The sequence below is a fragment of the Cydia splendana genome, chromosome 16 (genome assembly GCF_910591565.1).
Source record: "Cydia splendana chromosome 16, ilCydSple1.2, whole genome shotgun sequence".
NCBI classification, from domain to species: domain Eukaryota; kingdom Metazoa; phylum Arthropoda; class Insecta; order Lepidoptera; family Tortricidae; genus Cydia; species Cydia splendana.
This window is the reverse complement of record NC_085975.1, coordinates 2,112,836-2,138,035: the sequence shown is the minus strand read 5'-3', so window position 1 is coordinate 2,138,035 and position 25,200 is coordinate 2,112,836. Positions and strand designations below refer to the sequence as shown.

At 39.0% G+C, this 25,200-nt stretch overlaps 3 protein-coding genes across 4 annotated transcripts in view; 2 read left to right on the top strand and 1 right to left on the bottom strand.

The window, feature by feature from the left end:
* Positions 1-15,881, top strand: part of LOC134798097 (nucleoporin SEH1) — a 25,809-nt gene extending 9,928 nt beyond the window's left edge. Inside the window, exons 8-9 of one of the 2 annotated variants that reach the window (XM_063770435.1) lie at positions 9,157-9,321; positions 14,792-15,881. In XM_063770435.1, the coding sequence (XP_063626505.1) occupies positions 9,157-9,299 (143 nt within the window). In that variant the 3' untranslated portion in view covers positions 9,300-9,321; positions 14,792-15,881. Of the gene's footprint in view, positions 1-9,156; positions 9,326-14,791 lie in introns of both variants that reach the window. The other variant, XM_063770434.1, reaches the window with a different exon arrangement.
* Positions 9,469-25,200, bottom strand: LOC134798080 (serine/threonine-protein kinase SIK1-like). Its single transcript, XM_063770416.1, has 11 exons — positions 24,846-25,200; positions 23,627-23,755; positions 22,908-23,080; positions 22,103-22,161; positions 20,657-20,786; positions 20,168-20,316; positions 13,363-13,514; positions 11,943-12,655; positions 11,505-11,591; positions 10,625-10,685; positions 9,469-9,740 (listed from the first exon to the last, which is right to left on the bottom strand). The coding sequence occupies exons 1-11, from the start codon at positions 24,972-24,974 to the stop codon at positions 9,657-9,659; spliced, it is 1,866 nt and encodes a 621-aa protein (XP_063626486.1). The 5' UTR covers positions 24,975-25,200; the 3' UTR covers positions 9,469-9,656.
* On the top strand, positions 17,607-18,631 carry LOC134797845 (cathepsin B-like). The gene has a single exon (XM_063770198.1). It carries the CDS (start codon positions 17,616-17,618, stop codon positions 18,618-18,620), a length of 1,005 nt encoding a protein of 334 aa, XP_063626268.1. The 5' UTR covers positions 17,607-17,615; the 3' UTR covers positions 18,621-18,631.

Here is a 25,200-nt window from a genome sequence, read left to right as displayed (position 1 = left end):
AAGGCTTAAAAAATAGAAATAAATAAAATTGAAATTGAATGATCTCTAATGGCACAACATCGCGAGGTCGATATCGCAGGAAAAATCTTAACAGCGTGAGTCAGCCGCGCCGGCCGCGCGCCGCTAGCGACATCTATCGGGGAATAGAGTCAGACTTAGCTAAGTTGCCAGCAATTTTAAATACTTTGCAAGTGTTAATAGAAGTTTGACGTTTAAAATAAAACTTGCATTCTGTGCTATCGGTCTGACTCTATGCTGTACTTTCATTCTATGTATTTAGAACAGAGTTTCATTAAATGGCATACCGTATAAATAAAAGGTATAATAAAACTTAATATTATAAGTTTCTTTTTACTAAGTGAATCATGAATATATTAGTTTAGTCCCTTTTGCAATCCCAATTAAAATGAATAGCAATAACACAGCAGCTTAGAGCGTTTAATAACTGGAGTCGCCTTTAAGAGCTTACCCCTCTGCCGAAAACCTTGCACAATTGTGCAATTTTTTGTATGGACCGACGTTTATCTGACATGGCTATTTGTACGTTACGTACAAATAGCCATACATCTGACGTGCCCCTCCCCAGCAAAAATCAGCAGATTGTTTTGTACAGAGAATAACAGACAAGGCGTCTCCTTACGAATGATGTAGGAAATTTAGGTATTGTGACACGCGGTATCATCTTGGGTCGTCCCATTCGTTTTTCGTCAAGTTCTTAAATTAGTCCTATTCTGCTTTCGTCACTCATTCAACATTGAAAGCCACCGACGATTGTAGAATGAGTGACGAAAGCAGAATATGACTAATTTAAGAACGTGACGAAAAACGAATGGGACGACCCAAGACGATACCAAAAATTTTGGTAAATGGGTATAACGAAATCAAGGTATAATGTAATAAAAGCCCCCGCACGGGTGCGGCGGAGGTAGTGTTATATTTGTGCCTATGTGGAATTCTGCATCCATTTGGAAAAGTGCTTCTTACTTTTCAATGATCTTTTGTAAGGTTTTAAACTGTGCCTTAATTTTCACGATTTAATTAATATTAGGTACCCATCGGCAAATGTAATTGCACGAGGCTTCAAAAATAAATAAAATGAATTGAATTGAATTAACGTTATTAGAATATGATCGCGAGGTCCATATCAAAGTAAAAATCCTGTCAGCGCGAGTCAGCCGCGCCGTCCGCGCAGCGCTAGCGACATCTTTAGGTGAATTAGTGCAACCGGGACTACGTTTGGCCAAAGATAATTTAGACTAGAGGATATTGTCAAAGTAGCACCGCCCACAATCTCTCTGCTTTGCCTTAAGGTTGACTGGTAGAGAATGCTTTTGGCATTAAGTCCGCCTTTTGTACGATAAGTTTTCTTTTGTGCAATAAAGTTTAAATAAATAAATAAAGTAAATTATGTAGTCACTACATTTATTGCCATCTTTCGACACAAATAATTCAAACGCCATTTGACGTTGATCCTTATTTTTTCACTGGTATGTGTTAAATTTGTTTAATATCACAAAGTATCGCCATCTACCTACTCGAGAGGTCGAGAGTAGGCCAAAGGTATGGCGCCATCGCTCGAAAAGATGGCACCATACCTTTGGCCTATCATGCTTTAATTGTCCTAAATTTCAAAAAAACTTAGTGCCTAAATGTCATAGTGACGCCTGACCAGTAATATATTATCAAGAGGGCGCTGTTATTCTGACAGTTCACTATATATTTAAAAATTAGTTCCAGTGAAATTCCGCAACATGGCGCGTGATCATATATTCCTCTTCAGGTCAGGCTACTTCATAACGTCCAAGTTTCTAAATACCTAAATGTCAATGAGTATTAAGTACATTTCTTTTCTACACATAACGAATTTCCGATGGGACTACTTTTGAAATATATTAAGTTTAAACATGTTTTATCTGAAATTTTATAACCTTTTGCGTATTAGCAATCACATTTTGATAGTCTTCTGGAATTTAAGAACCCATCAACTTGCACACTAGCGCCACTGCTAAATAATCGTGATAATTCAAATTTTACGAAAGATATTTAAAAAACCGGGCAAGTGCGAGTCGGACTCGCGCACGAAGGGTTCCGTACCAAAATGCAAAAAAAAAAAAAAAAAAAAAAAAACGGTCACCCATCCAAATACTGACCACTCCCGACGTTGCTTAACTTTGGTCAAAAATCACGTTTGTTGTATGGGAGCCCCATTTAAATCTTTATTTTATTCTGTTTTTAGTATTTGTTGTTATAGCGGCAACAGAAATACATCATCTGTGAAAATTTCAACTGTCTAGCTATCACGGTTCGTGAGATACAGCCTGGTGACAGACGGACGGACGGATGGACGGACGGACGGACGGGCAGCGAAGTCTTAGTAATAGGGTCCCGTTTTACCCTTTGGGTACGGAACCCTAAAAAGGAGGCCGCTACGTACTGTATTTTGTATTTAAGGTTGCTGGATTCGTCGATCTATGAACTCAAAACAAAAACGGCCGTTTTAATTTAGGACGCATAGATTGACGAATCCAGCAACATAAAAACTAGTTTGATGTATTCAAAAGGTACTTAAATACAAAATACAGTACGTAGCGGCCCCCTTTTTTAAATATCTTTCGTTAAATTTAAATAATCTCGATTATTTAGCAGTGGCGCTAGTGTGCACGTTGATGGGCTCTTAAAACTTTAATGTAGGGTATGTAATCTAATTTGAGTTTTAGGGTACTTATTGTGCCACCACGTCAATTTGATGTGTAGCCATTTTGAGAAAATAAATTAGGCATTCTGAGATTGACATTTTGACACAATTCCGTTTTGATACCTATTTGGTCGGATATTTGGTATATGGGTATAACTATGTTTGTATGTAGATGCCGTCCGCCTTTCTCCATCATCCTCTAATTTCCATGATATACCTAGTTAAATCCTCTAATTTCCATGATATACCTAGTTAATATACATATTACCCGTCGGCAAACTGAATTGCACAAGGCTTAAAAAATAGAATAAATGAATTTGAATTTGAATGATCTCTAATGGCACAACATCGCGAGGTCGATATCGCAGGAAAAATTTTAACAGCGTGAGTCAGCCGCGCCGGCCGCGCGCCGCTAGCGACATCTATCGAGGAATAGAGTCAGACCGAGCTAAGTTGGCAGCGACAAGTGTTATTTTAAACGTTATACAGTGAAACCTGGTTAATTGGCACCTGGATGAATGGAAAACCTCTATAATTGCAACCAAACGTCCGGTCCCGGTCCCTTGAGACCAAAAGGCCTCTATAATTGAAATTTTGGAACCTCTATAATTGCAATTTAGATTTTAGTGCTTTTCGTAATTTTGCCTCTGTAATTGACCACATTGCAACTATATAAGTATAAGTACCTCTATAATTGACACTGTGCTAATAAAACCGTTATTTTAGCTCTTTTTATTACCTCTATTATTGAAACGAGTCTTACTTATGACCTCTGTAATTGAAATAATGTAGTTGTAGAGATCAGAAACAATATTTTAATAACAATGATCATTTTATTTTCAATCTTTATCCACAATTCAATTTATTTATTGGGTATCTATCACAGCACAGCCTGTAGTAGTTGAAATAGTTTTGATTAAATCAAAAACAAAGTATGCTTTTTACATTCCAATAAAATTTCTTCTACAATTCAAGGGAATTTATTAAACCCAAATGAAAAGAAAATAAAGTAGTAATTAATGTAGTGTAAGTTATATAATATATAGACCAGAAACCCAGAACATAAGCTTGTCAATCTATTTTCAATAGTTATTTGCACCTCCATAAAAGGAATTTGTCAGAACGCAACCTCTATTAATGAGAACCTCTATAATTGACACAACGATTTTTTGAACCTCGTTAATTGGCACGACCTGCTTAAATGAAAAACCTGGTTAATTGACAAAAAATGGCCGGTCCCTTGAGATTTCAATTATCCAGGTTTCACTGTAATTTAAGTTTAACGTTTAAACTAAAACTTGCACAGTCTGTGCCAGTGGTGGACAAACATTCTTCGGGCCAGAAAGTTTAAGAAATTTCAGACGAGGGCCAGAATTGCAGCAAAAATGCGGATTTATTATTTTACGGGCCATATACTAATTATTTTGAAGGACCTTCGGCGGGCCGGAGATGGCCCGCGGGCCGTACCGCGTACTTTGCCCACCACTGGTCTGTGCTATCGGTCTGACTCTATGCTGTACTTTCATTCTATGTATTTAGAACAGAGTTTCATTAAATGGCATACCGTATAATTAAAAGGTATAATAAAGGTATTATAAGTTTCTTTTTACTAAGTGAATCATGAATATTATGTTAGTTTAGTCCCTTAGCAGCTTAGAGCGTTTAATAACTGGAGTCGCCTTTAAGAGCTTACCCCTCTGCCAAAAACCTTGCACATTTGTGCAAATTTTTGTATGGACCGACGTTTATCTGACATGGCTATTTGTACGTTACGTACAAATAGCCATACATCTGACGTGCCCCTCCCCAGCAAAAATCAGCAGACTGTTTTGTACAGAAAATAACAGACAAGGCGTCTCCTTACGAATGATGTAGGAAATTTAGGTATTGTGACACGCGGTATCATCTTGGGTCGTCCCATTCGTTTTTCGTCAAGTTCTTAAATTAGTCCTATTCTGCTTTCGTCACTCATTCTACATTGAAAGCCACCGACGATTGTAGAATGAGTGACGAAAGCAGAATATGACTAATTTAAGAACGTGACGAAAAACGAATGGGACGACCCAAGACGATATCAAAAATTTTGGTAAATGGGTATAACGAAATCAAGGTATAATGTAATAAAAGCCCCCGCACGGGTGCGGCGGAGGTAGTGTTATCCCAACTAACATTAGGCGCTAAATTTAAGGGTTAGAAGAGATTTATATAAGCGCCTATTTACTCTTTAGGTCTTGTTAGTGCTCTAAAAATAGGAGTAATAGCCGGCTATAACCCCGTTTTAACCCCGGATTGGGCACAAATTTTATCACCATAAGATTTATAACAGTGCTACAGTAGGGTTAGCGGATAAAAAAAAGACACATAAGAGCGGTATAGTGGAGCTACAATAGTGTTAATTAATTCTTTAGGAGCTAGATGGGTTGCATATAGGTGACTACAAACTGTTGTAGTAGAAGAGCGCTAAAGTAGTGTTGTAATAGCGTTGATTAAGTACTTAGGATTTAAAAGGGTGCCAAATAAGCGAATACTAACTATTTGAGTAGTAGTGTAGGGCCATATAGATGATACTTTCAGCTTTAGATGGTATATTAGCATTTAAAGTCAATATTTGTAACACTCAAGAAGGTAATTGCACATTTTTTACTTAGCCCTATCTGCTTTGGTTGCAGATGTTTCCATTTTGTATTATTATTCGTAAGCTTGCTCTGTGACAGCTTGATGTGAAATGTAATGGCGGATAATTAAAAGCAAATAATTATTTTAGTTCACTAATGCAGGAGTTATCTGCGGATTTATGATGGCGAAATTAATTACACTGTCAAAAACTATATGTATTACTAACAAAATTTTAATGAGCCTCTGATCCTTTGCATATTTATCTGAATATAATATTTTTTTATTTGTGGTCCACCGTATTTAATTTTCGAAAAATTACTCAATATACGTGAAGTCCGGTTTTAAATTTGACAATACTAACATTAGGTCAATATTGAGTAAAAGTATCGATTTTTATGAAGTATTTACGTTCTAATTAATAGTTTTTGTTTTGCTTATTGATTCAGCGGTCATCTTAACATGGCGCTATAGGCTTAGGTTCTAAGTAAGACTCTAATAACAGTATAAGATGTACTAAGCTATTGAATAACGCTCGTCTGCGGCTACATGATCGATAATGGTGACTCATAACTTCTCTTTTCGACTGTAAGTGATACAAGAGAGTTAAGTAGCGATTATGAATTATGATACACGGAGCTATAAAAGACTTTTTATCGCCTGTTTAGAACCTTAAGTGAAAATTGCAGCTGCTTATTACTCATATAGATATTAAGGTGGTAGAATTCACTTTGAGCTATAACACTAGCGGCTTAAGATGCATTATAGCGGCCAAAATGGCTACTGTGGATCTTAAAGCTATACATGGACCTCTTAAAGACCTTGATGTCACCAGAGCCTGTAAGCTTAGAATATGTAGCTATTCTACAGCCGTTCTATGTCTTTAGGTGATAAAATAAGTGCTAAGTGTCGCTTAATTGTTTGTTGGGATATTTGTGCCTACGTGGAAGTCTGGATCCATTTGGAAAAGCTCTTCTTATGATCTTTTGTAAGGTTTTAAACTGTGCCTTAATTTTCACGATTTAATTAATATTAGGTACCCGTCGGCAAATGTAATTGCACGAGGCTTCAAAAATAAATAAAATGAATTGAATTGAATTAACGTTATTAGAATATGATCGCGAGGTCCATATCAAAGGAAAAATCCTGTCAGCGCGAGTCAGCCGCGCCGCCCGCGCGGCGCTAGCGACATCTTTAGGAGAATTAGTGCAACCGGGACTACGTTTAGCCAAAGATAATTAAACAGTGTATAATTTTGTTTAGTAAAGTATTATTTAGGTAAATATATAAATTATGTATTATTTTCAAATTACACAATTTTGGGGCAAGATTCAGTGCTGTTCTGATATTAATAATAATGGGGCATCATTAACAAGCAATTTATGTACATTTTGAAAGATATATACTTAAAGGCACTAACAGTCAATCTAAGTTGACACTTTTAACATACACAATAAGAAGATTTATTTACATAAAACAATATTCAGAATGAGTAAAATTAATCATAGCTAGTTTTTTAATCAGCTAGCAGTGCATTGTACCCTTTATCATTAATAAAATACATTTATCCATCATTATAAAGTAAAGGCTTCATCACACTGACACGGGCACAAGCAGAGTGTGAAAAAAGCTGCTGTATGACAAAGCCTTAAGATAGAACATGGGAGATTTTTTTATAACAATGAGATTAGACTATATAGGGACCAGCCTCTATGAGGATTTATCTTCTATCGGGTAAAAAATGGATTGTTGCTATTGGTAAAAGTAGTAGAAAAGGGCAATAATTTAATGATTATTGTTAGAAACATATTTCAATTATTTTAGTTTTCTTTATTAATTAATGTTTACTAATTTTCCCAAAAGACTGTGCAATGAGGGGCAATTAATTTACTGTCGTTTAATTTTGTTGTATTATTAATTTATTAAATCAACATAATTATAATAACATAGATATGGCGACTGCAGCAGCATTACTCTGTTGCAACGTTACTGCTGCAACACTGTCAATTTTCGTGATAAAATGATGTGACTGATTTCCATGCTAAAAGTAAAAATGTACAACTGTCTATCAAATTGTGTTTTTATATCGAAAAATGTTCGCGCTCGCTTCGCTCGCGTTTTCAATAACTTTCTAAGGTATGGCTATTGCAGCAGCATTACTCTGTTGCAACGTTACTGCTGCAGCACTGTCAATTTTCGTGATAAAATGATGTGACTGATTTCCATACTAAAAGTAAAAATGTACAACTGTCTATCAAATTGCGTTTTTATATTGAACAATTTTCGCGCTCGCTTCGCTCGCGTTTTCAATACTTTTCAAAAGTATGGCGACTGCAGCAGCATTACTCTGTTGCAACGTTATTGCTGCAGCACTGTAAATTTTCGTAATAAAATGATATGACTGATTTCCATACTAAAAGTGAAAATGTACAACTGTCTATCAAATTGCGTTTTTATATCGAAAAATTTTCGCGCTCGCTTCGCTCGCGTTTTCAATACCTTTCAAAAGTATGGCGACTGCAGCAGCATTATTCTGTTGCAACGTTACTGCTGCAGCACTGTCAATTTTCGTGATAAAATGATGTGACTAATTTCCATTCTCAGCTGTAATGCGGCAATGAACGTCACTCAACTAACCAAAAAAATTCAATGTAATCTCGATGACCCTAGGGAGAGGGGGCACCAAGGTCTAGAAATGCTTAGGGCATCAAAACGGCACTGGTCGTTTGCGGAGTCAAACGATTTTAGACTCGCATTTAATACGCATTACCATGCCTTCCAGAAAAAAATCCAATCATTCGCGAAAGTCTCGCAACGCATTGAGGTTACAAGGGGCACGTGGTCTTCCTCAGGAGTCTGAAGAAGACCACGGTGAGTGGCGCTTTAGCCAGGCAGGCCGCTTCGCTTTCGCTCGCCCGCGTATACCTTACTGTATCGTCCGATATACATCTTCTACTCTGTCGTTTAAATCACGTGTAAAATTTGAATAAGGGCGAAAAAAACTATTGATTTTGGAGTGTAGTTTTATTTAGTGGTACCTAATTGTAAAATATTTAATCTGGACTGCAGTCCTCTAGCATATCCATCTGTCGACTTTACTTCAAGTTCCGCCTCCAGGGGAGAGGGAGAGAAATTAGGAAATTAGCCGCTTACTGACACAGACCGAATTCCACGCGGGCGGAGCCGCGGGCACAGCTAGTTTGGTATATGGGTATAACGAAATTAAAGTACAATGAAACCAAAGCCTTGTCAAATTTAATTGCACAAGGCGCTAAAAATTCATTTGAAGTTTGAGTTTGAGTAATGCTACTAGAATATCAACGCGAGGTCGAGATCGCAGGAAAAATCTTAACTGCGCGAGTCTGCCGCGCAGCCCGCGCAACGCTAGCGACATCTCTTGGAGACTTCGTTCAACGGGGTCTACGTTTAGTTGAGAGTCTATGAGAGCGTAACTTCGATTGTATGGAAGCGGAGCGTGATGGTGCTTAACCTTTTGGACGCCAATGACCGATATATCCGCATCGCAGGTCCAACGCCAAAGACGGATTAATCGGTCACAGACCACAGAGCAACATAGACCTACGTGCATATGCATAAAGTTCAATTTCAGTTTTGACACTTCGGTGACGTGGCGTCTGAGTGACAGCTTTTGTGTTTGACATGGCGTCGAAAAGGTTAATAACGGTTATTAAATCTCTTTTGCATCGGGGGTTAAAACTGCTTTATGAATTTTATTTACCTAATTGATTTTCACTGCTAATTCAATTATATTTTACTCTATTGACATATTAAATCGCCGTTGATAAATGATATTATTTATGTAATGATATTCTTTTTTTCTTTTCCAGTGCAATATCTGAACCAGTGGAAGTGCGTGGCCGTGTTCAAAAACGAAACTCTACCCGGTGACAGCCCGCCCCTCTCCAGGCCGCACACCACCTACATGCGTATGGCCACTATGGCCAACCCGGGCCACATGCCCTTCCACTGACCCCACCCCACCTGGCCACAGAGTAAGTTCACCCATAGTAACTTCAAATAATACCCAAGAGGTCCGCCGCTGAATCGACAGAAAAACTAGAAATCAATGTTTATGTATATTTGTAAAATTATTTATACTTTAGTAAATAATAAATTTAGTTTCGAATAAAATACGACAATCGAACGGAATATTTCACTCTATTATTTATCTAACTAAAATAATATATCACTAATAAATTACTACAAAACTTAAATCAGTCCAAAACATTCGTTGTCCAAAACGTCCTGTACAACAGAAACGATTTATTCGCTTAAAATTACATGTTTTATGACATAAGGGTGGGGCCGACGCCTCGACGGGTGTGGGTCATTTCATGGGTGCGGTGCGGCGGAACCGCTGTAGGTGTGGCGTGTCCTTACTGGCGTTTGCGCGTTGACTGTACCAGCCCACCTGAGGACATAATTATATTTAACATTGTAGGCGCTGAATCTTGGCCCTTTATAGGGACCGTGCGCGTTGGAGGGTGTGCCATCTTGTGGCGTGGCCTGAATCGGAAACATATGTGCACATCATAGACTAGGAATCTAGACCGAGTTTAGACCAATTATTTCATGCAACCGATGATGCCAAAAATGCGGGGGTGCGCGGGACGAGGTGAGCGAGATTTCCTGCCGTGATTGGTCCGTTCAAACGACGAACGAGTTCACGGACGTCACACAAAGACACTTTCGACTCGAACATGGATTAAATTTACCGTATGCGTGGCAGAGGGGGTAGCGCGACTATGCTTAGTCTGGAGGATGTTTTGTCTGTGGTGCACATGTACATTGCCAAAGCAAGTGCTACCATCTACCGTTCTCGTCGGTACGTTTCCTTGTGCATAGTAGGTTCTGCCATCTTGTGGGCCTCGCGCCAAAAATATGACGGCTGCTGCCCCCTATAGTTCATGCACGGGGCCTATACATTTCTCCGAAATAAATTCTCCGAATTTTATTTTTTTTATAACGAAAATCGCATGCAAGTTCTTGAACCGTCTAAATGAGGCTCAAAGGAGTTTCAGTTAGCTAGACCAGCATACGACTCTATATATAGTTTGACAAGAAATTGTAGAAAATTATTGAGGGCGCCACTTCCTACGTAACTGTCACATTTTTGACGTAAAATGCTTAAACATGGCAACAATTTAGTATGGATTTTTTTTAGTTCCATTTAATTTATACTATTTTATGTCGCACTATAGCTCTGCGTTGTTTCCTTTCTAATTTTGAGGAATCGCTTAATTTGAGATACATTATTAAATCAACATTTGTTGTTGTTAATTTTCTTTCACTTACTGGCATTGCACGTTCACTCTTACAATGACTGTTTGAGGACGAGTGTGGACTCACGATATTTCTGGAAATAATAAAATAGTTTAAATAGAGTCTGGCTACTGAAATATTACACAAATGTTTGGCGGGAAATTAAAAAAATCTTGGGCTGGTCACACTTTGTGTAGTAGGAATTATAGTTTTGATACTAGAAAATATTTTTGATTTTATGTGCACACGTAAGGTACCTAAGGATATAAGTTAAATATACGTTGACGTGCACTCAAAGCCGGCTCACATAATTTCTACCACTATGTAAAGTACAGTCAACGATAAACACATATGTTAACACTTTCTCACCATATACCATTGTAACAAGGCGAAAAATGAAATGTAGTGTAAATAAGACCTAGCTCGATAAAACCGTAATATTAATACACCACCAAAAAAAATTCATAAGTACTATGCCAAATATGCTAAATGCTAAGTATCAAAATATTTATAGAGCACCAACCTCCTAATTTGTTTACATTTGTTAAGGAGTTGTAAACATTGCAGTTTTTCGTTATACAACGCTACACGTCGACTTCGCACATTGTCGTAATTATTTACGAGCTTAAATAATAGTTTGGGAACCTCACTCAGTATAGACATTATTAATATTATTTAAAATAAAACCCATTATAAACCGCAAACAATTTGAATGAATGACATAAATTGACAACTGACTTTTAGCTTTTTTTTAAATCATAGACAATTGGTGATACAACAACGAAATATCTGTCAACAATTTTTGGCTAGCCAGACTCTAGCACTTCACAGCATACGGGGCACTAGAGTATATTTTATCCCCATTTCGGGAATATCTGTCAAAGAGAATATCCAGATGAACTCAGGAACTTACCCCAAAGATGCACGTTTGATCGTGGTGGCGTGATTCTGTAGCAAAATTCGAGCAGGCGGCGTCGCCAACCCTCCCGTGGCTCGCCAACTATTAAAAAAACAATTAAAGTAAAATATTTAACTAGAGTTAGACAAAGAAAAGTCTGCAGCGATTTTGATAGCCTACGCAGTGCAAGTGTTATTTATACGTCATAATTTCATAGAAATTTAACGTTTAAAATAACACTTCTACTGCGTGGGCTATCAAAATCGCTGCAGACTTTTGTTGGTCTAACTCTAGCTAGAATTATTGATTGTCACACGCCAACACCATTGTTCAAGGATAACAAATATTTACTAGCGAACGAACATTTAACTTTTGGAGTTACGTATTTTTTTTTTGCGTCTTGGACTCTATTGGCATTATTGGTTTAAAGGGTTGACACCGTAGGTTTCTTACCTTGGTATTCCATCACCAGCTCTCCTATAGAATTCTAACCGTTTCGTATCCAACTTATTCGGACAACTACTCAACCGCAGCGGTCTATCGTTCTCCAAGCTTATCTTCTTGCACTGCGTCCTCGCCGGCCCAGTCTTCTGTCTATCTCTGTTCAAGTCCGTATTGGAATGCTCATTGATTCTCGGTAACCGGGGATCGAGTCCACAATCACCGTTGTCGCATACCCGAAAAATAGGCTTTTTTACACCATATAGACTGGACACAGGTCGGTTCATTGAAGTGAAGAGTGGGTTTATCTGACTTCTTATTTGGTTTAAATCAGGTTTTAGCTCCGGTTTTTTTGGAGATTCTTTGGCTGTGACTACAATCTTTGGAATTGTGTTAACGGCTTTTAGCACTTCTCTTGGTGGTGTTGGTTTCTTAGGGGTCCCATTGGGCTTGGAACCCGGGCCCGGTGGTGGTGTGGGTGCTTGACTGCAGGAGGGTTCCGCTCCGTCTTGATCGAATAGGTTCTTATATTCCGGTGGGCTGTAAGGCCTGGGTTCGTGTAAAGTAGAGGTCCAGAGAAGGTCAGTGGCGGGTACGTTGTGGAGTTGTTGGAGGTGGGTCTTAATGTTGTAGATGCCAGCCATCGCTCCGAAGGGTTCCGCCTTGATTTGTGCGACCACGTCGATTACTGGTTGCCCGCAGAGCTCCGATATTTGTTTGTACAGCTGAAAAATATTATCTAATTAAAAACTCATTTACATTTTAATACGGTAGGGTTAGGCGGTTCTAATACGGTAATTTTCCCCTTTGCTCAAAAAGGAAAAAAGGATCGGAAGAGAATTCAGTCATAGTCCCCATGCCTTATGGCAATAAGTCCGCCTTTTGTATAAGATTTTCGTTTGTGAAATAAAGATTAGATAAAAAAAAATACATTTTATGCCAAAAATGCCTTAAATCATTTTGGAAAAGAGCCGATACTCTTCAAACTGCTGGATCGATTTCTATCAAACATAGTTAAAAACCACCGCAAGGAAACTCTCTTTCACATAAAAATCGGTCTATCCGTTACTATATAAATCATAATTAGATTCCAAAAAATGTTGCCACTGCAATAATTTGTTTGTAAAATAGTAAATTCCTTTTTATAAATAAATACACTAAGATAATTTATTTATAGGTAATTTTACGCCTACGATTTAAAAAAGTACTTTTATTTACTTATTTTTACATAAATACAAGACGCGCTAGTAAAAAGTGGCAACATTGTCTTACTTTTTTTGGAATCTAATTATGATTTAGAGTATAGAGTGCTACGATGCCATAGACCATAGACAGACAGACAGGCATTGGCCTCAAACATATACTAACACCACTCTTTTTGCGTTGGGGTGAATAAATAAACAGTCGCAATCGTACTGTAGTCTGAGCCTACCTCCCTGTTGACTTTAGGCTCGACGGAGCCGAGCGGATGCGCGCGCATCCGCATGCCGGGCCGCTTGATCCAGCGGTGCCGCGCCGCCTCGTCGATTTTCATGCGCGTAGCCACGTTCGGTTCTAGGAGCTGCTGAATGAATGTCTTGCAATCTGTTAACAATGTTCCCGGGAACATTAATACATTTTTAGGGTTCCGTACCCAAAGGGTAAAACGGGACCCTATTACTAAGACTTCGCTGTCCGTCCGTCCGTCCGTCCGTCCGTCTGTCACCAGGCTGTATCTCACGAACCGTGATAGCTAGACAGTTGAAATTTTCACAGATGATGTATTTCTGTTGCCGCTATAACAACAAATACTAAAAACAGAATAAAATAAAGATTTAAATGGGGCTCCCATACAACAAACGTGATTTTTGACCAAAGTTAAGCAACGTCGGGAGTGGTCAGTATTTGGATGGGTGACCGTTTTTTTTTGCTTTTTTTTTTTTTGCATTATGGTACGGAACCCTTCGTGCGCGAGTCCGACTCGCACTTGCCCGGTTTTTGATTGTACTTAGCTGCAGTTTTCATAAGATTTTACTGTGTGTCAAGGCAGGATTGGATTTTTTTATTGTCTTCTATATCTTCTTGCCTCAGACAATATGTAAATCCTAACTTAATAAATAAAGCATAGATACAAATTTTACCACAAATATTACAATTTTTTTACTAATTTATATTTGTATCTGAAAATAGAAAGGAAATTACGTATAGGCTAAAAGCACAAATACAATTTTTCGCAAGAGCACGTAATTCTGTTCCGAATAAAAATACGTGTTCAATTTTTCTAAAATTGACAATTTTTAGGGTTCCGTACCCAAAGGGTAAAACGGGACCCTATTACTAAGACTTCGCTGTCCGTCCGTCCGTCTGTCACCAGGCTGTATCTCACGAACCGTGATAGCTAGACAGTTGAAATTTTCACAGATGATGTATTTCTGTTGCCGCTATAACAACAAATACTAAAAACAGAATAAAATAAAGATTTAAATGGGGCTCCCATACAACAAACGTGATTTTTGACCAAAGTTAAGCAACGTCGGGAGTGGTCAGTATTTGGATGGGTGACCGTTTTTTTTTTTGCTTTTTTTTGTTTTTTTTTGCATTATGGTACGGAACCCTTCGTGCGCGAGTCCGACTCGCACTTGCCCGGTTTTTTAGAAAAGTGGTGGTATGTTCGACGCCGTGTCAAACACAAAAGCTGTCACTCGGACGCCACGTCACCGAAGTGTCAAAACTGAAATTGAACTTTATGCATATGCACGTAGGTCTATGTTGCTCTGTGGTCTATGACGGGTTAATCCGTCTTCGGCGTTGGACCTGCGGTTCGCATATATCATATAATAATTATGACAGTCAAAGATTAACACTCGTTTTTTTTTTCACAGGTAGCACAAAGTGACCTCCGAGTGTGACCGCGGCCAGGAGTTACGCGACGGAACAGTGATCAATGGACAAGTTATACTGGATTAGTGGCGTGTTATTTTTAATCAAAGCAGTAAACTAAATAAAGAATAATAACCTCCATATAATCGTGCCTCGTGTTTGTCAAAGGCGACGCTACTAAAAACTGTCTGTTTTTGACTTCGAATCTTAAAATTGGATTTGTCTGACCGCCGGCACAGGCACAAAACATAAAACTTAATAAAAACATGAACCCTGAACCGATTTGATTTAGTAGCGCCATCTAGTGAGCTCAAGGAAAGTGACAAGTATAGACACGCGAGTCGAGACGTATGGAGTTTGTCAGTCTTTTACATACTAGCCTCTGTTTTTAAAGTTATTTTTTTGTTTTGTATGTGGGACGCGAACAAGTATGAGCTCGCTTCGCTTGCATAAATCTTATTATGTAATACAGTTTTTTTGAAATATGCTCTTATTAGTGGATTTTGCAAGATACCTTTACCTCATAAACATGTAATGGAAGTATTGACAGTACAATATATAATTAATTTATACGAAAATACCATTCTAAGATTTCTAAGACCACGCTTCTCGCCTAATTAAAGAGCAGGACAATTTTATAAATCGAATATGAATAAAATTAAAATATATAAATACATGCAATTAATAAAAAAAAGTAATTAAAGTAGGATCTGCCCGACCACGCTTAACCTTTTGAACGCCAAGAACACCTAAAGGCGTCATAACTAGTCGTGCCCACAGCGTCATGGACATATAAGTGTTGCGTACGCTGTCAAAGTAACCTTCACTCTTTCACGTAAGGTTTACATTAGCTCGCTTGGGCCCGTGACCTTGGCGTGTGAGTGACGTTTTTGTTTATGACTTAAACTTTAAGTCTTAAAGCTTTCAAAGGGTTAACTTAACAGTCATCGAAGAACTCATTCATTCTCGCGCAAAATAATTCAAACTATCAATGGCTGTTATAGGTTGATTTATAATTCATATTTGCTGGCGCGAAATCTCTATCGAACTGACAAGATTCTCATGTAAAATCCGCGTCAGCTTTCGTGAATAGACGGCTTAAGCCGACCACTGACTAACAGGCCGCCAGACGATATCGGCCTGTCAGTTAGAACAAAAATTTGACAGTTCCGAACAACTGACCGGCCGATATCGTCCGGCGGACTGTTAGTCAGTGGTCGGCTTTAGCTAACTTTGAACCGATTTGAATAGAACAAAGATAAACGTCATATTTTCATAAAAATTGTACTGATGCTTGGTCCAACTCTATAAAGGGGCCCACTAATTACCAGTCCGCCGGACGGTATCGGCCTGTCAGTTGTTCGAAACTGAAAATTTTGTTCTAACTGACAGGCCGATACCGTCCAGCGGACTGTTAATCAGTGGGCCCCCTAAGTTCTTCTCGTGTTAGGGCAGGGATTAGACTTGAGTTGCTGTAAGGCACATACGCTTTTTAGGTAGAAGTTCTGTATCAGGGTTCCAGACCCGGATCTTCAACTGAAGTAAGAAAACGCATGCTTTGCGGGTAGTTAAAATACTGTAAGACTAGCTACAAGCTCTATTTGAAATATTGTAATGTTTCCATTGTTGAATTCTTTTTACAACTTTTTTAAGCAATCTCTAAGAGTAATAAATTTGTAATAAACACTTGTATGAGACGTTCTGTAGTTTATATACCCCAGTTTGCCCTGAGATTCCAACATGGCTCTGTTTATTAATTATTATTAATTCGTTTATTCACGTCTAACAATTACATAGGGTTAACAATAAATGCGCCAAACTGGAGTAACCGCTCAATTCGAATCAATAATGATATCCTTAGGTCTCACCACAGACAAGACATCCTCCAGACTGAGCATAGTAGCTCTACCCCCTCTGCCACAATATACGGTAGTTTTACTCCATTTTCGAATCGAAAGTGTCTTTGTGTGACGTCCGTGTCTTTGAACGGACCAATCACTGCACGGGACCTCCTCCTCGTCCCCCGCACCCCAGTATTGTTGGCAGCATCGGTTACATGAAATAATTGCTCTAAACTCCGTCTAGAGCAGTGGTGGGCAAAGTACGGCCCGCGGGCCATCTCCGGCCCGAGAATGGATTTTATCCGGCCCGCTGCCGGTCCTATGAAATAATTAGTATATGGCATACACTAATTATTTCCCAATACGAGTACAATTCTTGCCCTCCACTTAAATTTCTGAGCTCTTTCTAAGTCGATGATCGTTGTCTTGTTGGCTCCTCCCCAGGACGTGATACAATATACTAACAGTGATAGACGGAGTTAATAAGAGTTTGATTTGCTGCATGTCTTAGGTTTTTAAAAACATAAATTAATTTTCTGACTCTAGATGTCAGAGATTCGATGTGTGATTTAAAGTTAAGATGCTGATCGATAATAACTAAATAAAATATTGCAATTAACGTTCGGCCAACACTGCAGCTAAGTATAATGTTCCGATTGTTGTCTACAGTGATGTGTTTAGGCTTTTGATAAGCGTTTACAAGTTTAGGTTACGTCAGCTGTGAGGAATGGATGCGCGAAGTGTCAACATAAATTAACTACTGACAGAACACGTGGACTAATAAAAATATTTTACAATACATGTTTAATAGCCCACGTGTAAGCCCTAGGTATGGCTGATAGGACGAGCATTCCGGGGCCAGTTTACGCATGACAATTAAATATGGTATGTAACATAACTAAGTATTTAAACACCTTGCGGTACCTATCCACCATTAGGTACTCACAGTTCACATGATATCAACTTGGACAGAAAAAGTCGAAACATGTCACTGTCGATCGCAGTCGGAACATTATTCTTTGCTTTTGTAGCAGCAAAGAGTTCGATTCACCCGCTCTCCGACGAATTCATATCTCACATCAACTCGAACCAAAATTCCTGGAAAGCTGGCCGGAACTTCCCATCGGACACTCCTCTTGCTTACATCAAGGGATTACTGGGAGCACTCGAGAATCCATCGCCCACGCTCCCAATTATAAGCCACGACGCTGATTTAATAGCCAGTCTACCGGAAAACTTCGATGCTAGACAAAAATGGCCGAATTGCCCGAGTTTGAACGATATCAGAGACCAAGGCTCGTGTGGAAGCTGCTGGGCATTCGGCGCCGTTGAAGCCATGACCGACAGAGTCTGCACTTACTCGAACGGCGCTAAACAGTTCCACTTCTCAGCTCAGGACCTGGTCAGTTGCTGCACGGATTGTGGAGATGGATGTCATGGTGGGTATTCAGATGTAGCGTGGCAATACTGGCAAGAAGTAGGCATTGTATCCGGGGGGCCATATCAATCAAGTCAGGGCTGCAGGCCTTACGAGATCGCCCCCTGCGAGCACGCCGTAGACGGCCCCAGGCCGAAGTGTCATGAAGAAGAACCTACTCCGGCCTGCGTGAAGAAATGTGAAGCTGGTTACAACATAGAGTATAACAAGGACAAGCACCGTGCCAAGCAAGTTCACACGCTTAACGGAGAAGATGACATTAAAGCGGAATTATATAAAAACGGCCCTGTTGAAGCTAGTTTTATAGTATACGATGATTTCATTCATTATAAGAGCGGCGTATATTCGCACACATCTGGAATAAAGCGAGGTGGTCACGCCATTAAAATCCTGGGATGGGGCGTGGAGAACGGTAAGAAGTACTGGCTGTGTGCAAACTCCTGGAACAACGACTGGGGAGACAAGGGCTACTTCAAGATCCTGCGAGGTGAGAACCACTGCAACATCGAGAACGGAGTTGTAGCTGGAGAACCTGACTTAGATGGTTTTTAAACACCTACAAATATAGCAGCTCTTTATTCTTAAAGTTTAATATTTACTTATTGAAATTACCTAAGTATATCCAATAAAAAGTTTAAAATCTAACATATGTTTTTTAAATGCCATATCACAATCACACTTAACGGTTTACGGTGTTTAACGCTGAACATGTACACGCTCCCAGCGTCACAAGCGTGCACGTGCCATAATAATTATATTAGTGGCGCCAAAGTGGTGCGTGCATGCTCCTGACGCTTTGAGCATGGGCTTCGTGGCCCTCGGGTCATACCTCCGCTAAAAGAAGTTATATCGCGGTAGACCCGTTTAAATCACTATACAGGGTGACATTTAAGTCGTGAACCGTAATGTGTTTTTCTAACTCCAAAATCAACGAGCAATTTAATGCCCCTACTCTTACTAAAATCAGACAAGATTTTTTTTGTTTATTATTTGTCATTTATTTTACTTTTATAAGTGGATTTAGGATATTACAACGGCTTATTAAGATATTTAAATTAGTAAATTGAATCGCCTCTTTGAATCGGAACTGTCATTGACATCAACTTTTGTCATTTGTCCCAGTTAGAAATAATTTTACTTAATTTTTCATTTGAAATATCTTACAAAGCTGTTTAAATACCACATTGCCACTTGTAAAAGTAAAATAAATGGCAAAAAATAAACAAAAAAAATAAAAAAAATCTTGTCTGATTTTAGTAAGAGTAGAGGCATTAAATTGCTCGTTGTTTATGGAGTTAGAAATAGTAGTTTATGTGACTGCTACATAATGAAAGGCATTAAAATACGAGTGTGGGTTTATGAAACGAATGAAATGAGTTTCATAATAGTATCACACGAGTGTTTTAATGCCTAATTATGTACAGTTACATACACTGCTTTATCTACACACATATTATAAACTTTCTATGATATATTCACTAACCTCATATTACAGCCGACATTGGGGCACTTTGCTCTCTGGCAGAACTCGCGGATATGAGGTGGCGTCTCCGAAATATCTTTATCGCACATTTTACACGAAACTTTTGTTATAGTTACTTTAAAAACAACAAAATAAATTATTTTTTACTTACAAACTAATTAAAAGATAAACTGAACGTCAAATGGCGGCAAATGAAAACTTTTTTCACGCACGTCACGCATCCGTAGTTTTTTTTAATTCAAAGAAACTAGAGTCGGGGTCGATTACCATATCGTCCGATACCAACTTGCATGCGAGATTTGTCAATATTGTATGCAATTGTCATTTGATTTCGAATAAAACGTCATCTCGACTGATATTAGAATAGAGGTCAGATCAATTTGCTTTTTTTTTTCAGCGATGTTCGGAATTTGAATGCATTCCCAAATCGATTTTGATATAGTAATGAAGCTATTACCACATTTTCACACATAAGAAATTTGCTGTAACAAAACAGATTATCGTAATGTGGGCCATTATTTACGGATTTTGAAGGCATCATAGAGAGTTTATGATATGTGTGTAGATAAAACATATTACGGTTCACGACTTAAATGTCAACCTGTATATGCCATACCTCCGCTGACGCAAGCCAGTGCGACCCGCTGTTTTCGCGCGAAGCCGCGCGCTATGGCGGCGCGGAGCTGCGGCCGCGATCGGCCCTCGCCGGTGTCGGCGCCCGTGAAAGGTAAGCCACCAGTCACCATCCCGTAGACAATTACACCTCTGAAAATTTGAAGGAAATTATAGTTCTAACCATAGAACGAGGTGTCTCGGAGTCTTAATCTCTTTTTGCTTGACCGCCAAAGACGTCAACTGACGCGAGTGGCGATTGGCGTCACACTTGAATTTACATACTGCACTGATATACTCCTACTGAGTTTGCGCTCCAGCGAGATCAGTTGAGCGACGACCGACTCAACCTGATCTGGGTATGGTGAGGGAATCTAATGGGAGTGTTGTCGCTAGTTTGCTAAATCTAGCCTAGCCGAGAAGTCACTTGTGTTGTGCGTGTGTGTAAGAGAGAAGACTATCGGAGTGACTGGAAAGTAGTGTAAGTACTAACATGCTCCAGAGATCCACCTCGGGCCCGTAGCGGCGACCGTCCACGAACAACTCTGGTGCAGCGTACTCCAGCGAGCCGCACGGAGTTCGCAGTGCCCCACCGTTGCTCCACACATTGCTTAGACCGAAATCTGGAATTATGTGTTATTTTTAAGCTGGGTCCAGCAAGTTCGACGGGGATGGGGATACCCATGAATTTGCGAATTGATGTGCGAATCAGTTTTTGGCACGATTCTGAGGGCCAACCAGAAAAAGGTGAAAATCGATAATTCGACATTCGCCTTCCTATAATCAAGTTCAGTTCAAATATGCAAGAGTGACAGAAAGGCTGATAATTTAATTTCAACCACATGTTAGAACCTAGAGGATCCAACTACTAAGTGGATAGAAAAAAAATTGCTTTTTTGTTTTTACAATATAACTTAGTTAACACGTTCACGACGGCGTCGGGTCGAATATATCCGATGCAGATCTTTCCTCCGGTGCGGGGATGAAATTGCTGTTCCGAACGCTGGTACGGGACAGATATCTTTGGATTTTGTATGAGTAGAAGTGAGACAGTTTGTGGTTTTTTCAATGTTTTATTGAATATAGACAATTTACACAAAAAACAGCACATCGGTTACTTTCGACCCGTTACCGACCAGGACGAAAGTATTTTCATCTAGTACGGCTATGGGGCCCGAAAGATCCGATGCCCGGTGACCCGATAGCCGTACTAGATGGTAGATCAGTTGAGCTAGTGCAGTCCAAGTGTGTAGGTGGTTGTGACGTCAAAGTGCAAATTAACATAAATTATCGATTATGAAGAGGTCAAGAAAAATGTTGTTTATGTGTGAAAAAAGTGAGAATGAACATGAAACTGTAAAACAGAAAAGAGAGGATGGATCAGCTAGAAAGATCATACTTGGTAAGCGAAATAGTACACCAAATAATATTTACACAAGTCCATCAACTGAATGTATGTACCATAAGTACAAAGTCTCAAATATTAGTTCCATAAGTGTAATTATCATATTAAAATGATTGTGTTTCGATATCGATATTTTAAATTTCTACCCCCAACACTAAAAAGTTATCGACACTGGCAACAACCAGTACGGACAGCGGGCCGATATGATCCGACAGATTGTTCCTTTATTTGCAACCAAACCATAAATAGAATTAACCTGCGACTACAAGGTAACCTACTGTGGCTACTTAAAAATATATTAGTATATAAATATTCGCATGAAACATCATAATTACATAGATAATGACAATTAAGCAAATGCATATACTACAGATCTTTTCGACCCGCTAACGCTCCAGAATAAAGTTATGCATCAGATCTAAAAGACCCCATGTCGTAGCCAGGGAAAGTCACTAAAATTGTTTGCCGTCGTGAACGTGTAAAGTGATATCTAGTTTTCGTTGTTTATCATAGAAATTTACAAAATGGGCTCACCCACAATCTTGATGAACTGCTTTGTAGAGTCTAACATGATGTTTTCCATTTTCAAGTCTCTGTAAAAATAATTGTTGTTATTTTTTTTAATTTTTAACAAGCAGAAACGTCTGCGAACGATGCTATTAAGCTTAGAATAAATTTAAAAGTGGAAAAATTACTGTCTTGGGTGAGACTTGAACTCACGGCCTCTGGATACTCCACTTTTAAATTTATTCTAAGCTTAATTGTTGTTATGTTCAGAAGTGACGCACTGGTGGCAATCGTGAAACGCAGGTGAAATATTATATCCTTCTAAGTCTCAATGTAGGTACTTTAGGAAGGACAGAATCAAATCGAATTTTGACCTATGATGGAATAAAAACCTTGTTTTATCAAAACTACACAAATCCAATAACAAAAAAGACTTGGGACTTAGGACTTGGATACAAAACTCCCCTCCATCACGTGTATATGATGCAGAATTCTAACTTCAACAGTATTAACTTGACGACCGGTCTGGCCTAGTGGGCAGTGACCCTGCCTATGAAGCCGATGGTCCCGGGTTCGAATCCTGGTAAGGGCATTTATTTGTATGATGATACAGATATTTGTTCCTGAGTAATGGTTGTTTTATATGTATTTAAGTATTTATATATTATATATATCGTTGTCTGAGTACCCACAACACAAGCCTTCTTGAGCTTACCGTGGGGCTTAGTCAATCTGTGTAAAAATGTCCTATAATATTTATTTATTATTATTTATTATTTATCCTATAATATTAACTGGCTATTGAGGTCTTAAGTCTTCCCAATAACATTACCGGTGCACCACGCCTTGAGAGTGCATGTGCCGCACAGCTGAGACCAGTTGAGCTGCCAGCGCCTTCGCGCGGGCCTCTGGCAGGCCTCGTTGTGGGCCCCTTGAGGCCAACACGTGGGCACAGAGATCGCCTCCACCAGCTGCTTCCATTACTACGTACAGTCGAGGGCCGTGCTGAAAAAAAGGGCTTAAAAAGAACCTTCTGTTGTTATACTCGACGCACAGGATATCAGTTCATGTTGCACCGAGCATGACCTACTTAATATTGCTTCTACTAGGTTTTACGAGATTACGAGCCAAGTCAGTTGGAGAAAGGTGTACGTTTATGGGGGAAATTTATATTATACGGTTTGGTTATACGTAGGTTTGTATTGTAGAGGACATTTTTCAGCTGATACATAAGTATACCTAATAAAATGTGTGAAATGTTAATGATTTGTCGCCAGTGCCGCGATGCAGGGAAGCCTGTGGACAGCAGTGGACAGTCCTGCTTGCAGTGTGAGACAGTAATATGTGTAAGACATCATCTTGCCTCTCGCTCTTACAGAGTTGATGAGTAGAACTAGCCCCGTAGACAACATGCCAATCACGTAATTGTCACTTTCACACTAATATGGAAGAGTGATAGAAAGACACAAAACGATTCGATGGCAAAGCGCAAGCGATTGTCACCTTGGCTAGGCCGCCTGGACCGTTTAATTATGAATGACGTTGGCTTACCATCATCGTCTCATACAGTGCTGCGATGCAGGGATGCCTAAGTTTGGACATAACACGCGGTTCCCGGTGTAAGTTGCGACGGGCGTACTCCTCTTTTATGCAAGTCAGGTCGATAATTTTGACGGCCACCTGATAAAAGATAGATGAGAATTTAATGATAATACCTATATACTTAGCGCTTATCTTTTCTTAACTTAGCTTTAAATTCCTACAGGTACCTACAGATTTCTGTTGGTTATTAAGGTAGCTGTGAATGCTGGGATACGCGTGACATCCACGACAAAGTAGACTTATATATTTGCGGAATGCACCTGATGTTAGTATAATAGATGGAAAGTATCAGCGAAATTTTCTATATGGAAAGATTTATAAAACTTTACATATTTTCAAACGGGGAACCAGATTGTAATTTCCGAAATGGAAAATTTTGTTTCTTGTGATAATTTTACACATTTCCGAGAACTTGCAACTTTTTAGAAACTTTCCGCATATTTATCATCTGTAGTATAGGCCTTGTTTCATGTTAGAGAATACGCTGGCCAAAAGAGGATGAGGTTTTCACGTGTACCTTTGAAATTCTTTGCAAAATTTCTTCTAAAAAGTGAGGATGGCATTGAAGATTCGGTGATTAAAAGAAAAACACCGTTTCACGCACGCACGTTGGACTCAAGTTATGCCTCCCCAAACACAGCAATATATTGTCAAAGATTATTATGTACAATAATTATTCCAACCAGAGTATATTTGACATTCATTTCTTCATTAGATATAGGAAAAGTGCACACATGTCTGAAGATTAGGAAAGCTGGTGGAAATTGCGCTCTATGGATTGGTGAAAATTGATGATGTGATCTAAAAAACATCATTATTCGTTAACTCGAGGATAAATGCCAAGAAAAAGCTTATGATACAGCTTGCGGGGATATGTAACAAATATTCTATTATATCACAGCTCTCTCTTTAGCAATCTATTCTAAAACAGTGTGACGAAATAATCGCAATGTAATGCATTGCTTTAGGTGTTGCGGAATATATCCGTAATGCATTCCAACGCCTATTTATTTATATCTCCTTTGATCAGCACACAGACTAATAGCCCAAAAACAAATAAAACGAACACTATTCATAGAGCTCATTGAAGAACTGTTCATTGGTCACTACTCTCCAGTGTTGCCACTAAGAAGCTTCCTGATTGGTCGGTAGGTACACTTGAACTTACCTTCTTCCCAATGATTCTATGGGTGGCTTCCTCAACCCTCGCAAAGTGCCCTTTTCCCAGCACTTTTCCTGTCATGAGGTAATTCCCCACACAGTACACTTGGCCCTTATTCCTTGTCATGGGTTTCATATTTTTATTTTATCTCAATTTCTACTCATAATTTAAGCGAACAATCTAAGCACTAAAGTAATAGCGAATAACACGGTTTTTCACACGATATTTATGGTAAATACTTGTAAACGTCATAATAATGTTCCTGTGTTTGGGTCTTTTGTTTAGGTCTTTGAATATAGAACGGGCGACGGCAAACGGTTTGACATTTGATCGAACTATTTTTAACGTTCGGTAATCGCCA

What these genes read in the sequence shown, in the direction of transcription:
- LOC134798080 (XM_063770416.1), bottom strand. Translation starts at nt 24,974, where the DNA reads ATGAAACCCATGACAAGGAATAAGGGCCAAGTGTACTGTGTGGGGAAT. An exon ending in TCTCAAGGCGTGGTGCACCG is followed by an intron (nt 22,162 to 22,907) that starts GTAATGTTATTG and finishes TTATTTTTACAG; the next exon opens with AGACTTGAAAATGGAAAACA. An exon ending in GCAGTTCATCAAGATTGTGG is followed by an intron (nt 20,787 to 22,102) that starts GTGAGCCCATTT and finishes ACATAATTCCAG; the next exon opens with ATTTCGGTCTAAGCAATGTG.
- LOC134797845 (XM_063770198.1), top strand. Translation starts at nt 17,616, where the DNA reads ATGTCACTGTCGATCGCAGTCGGAACATTATTCTTTGCTTTTGTAGCA.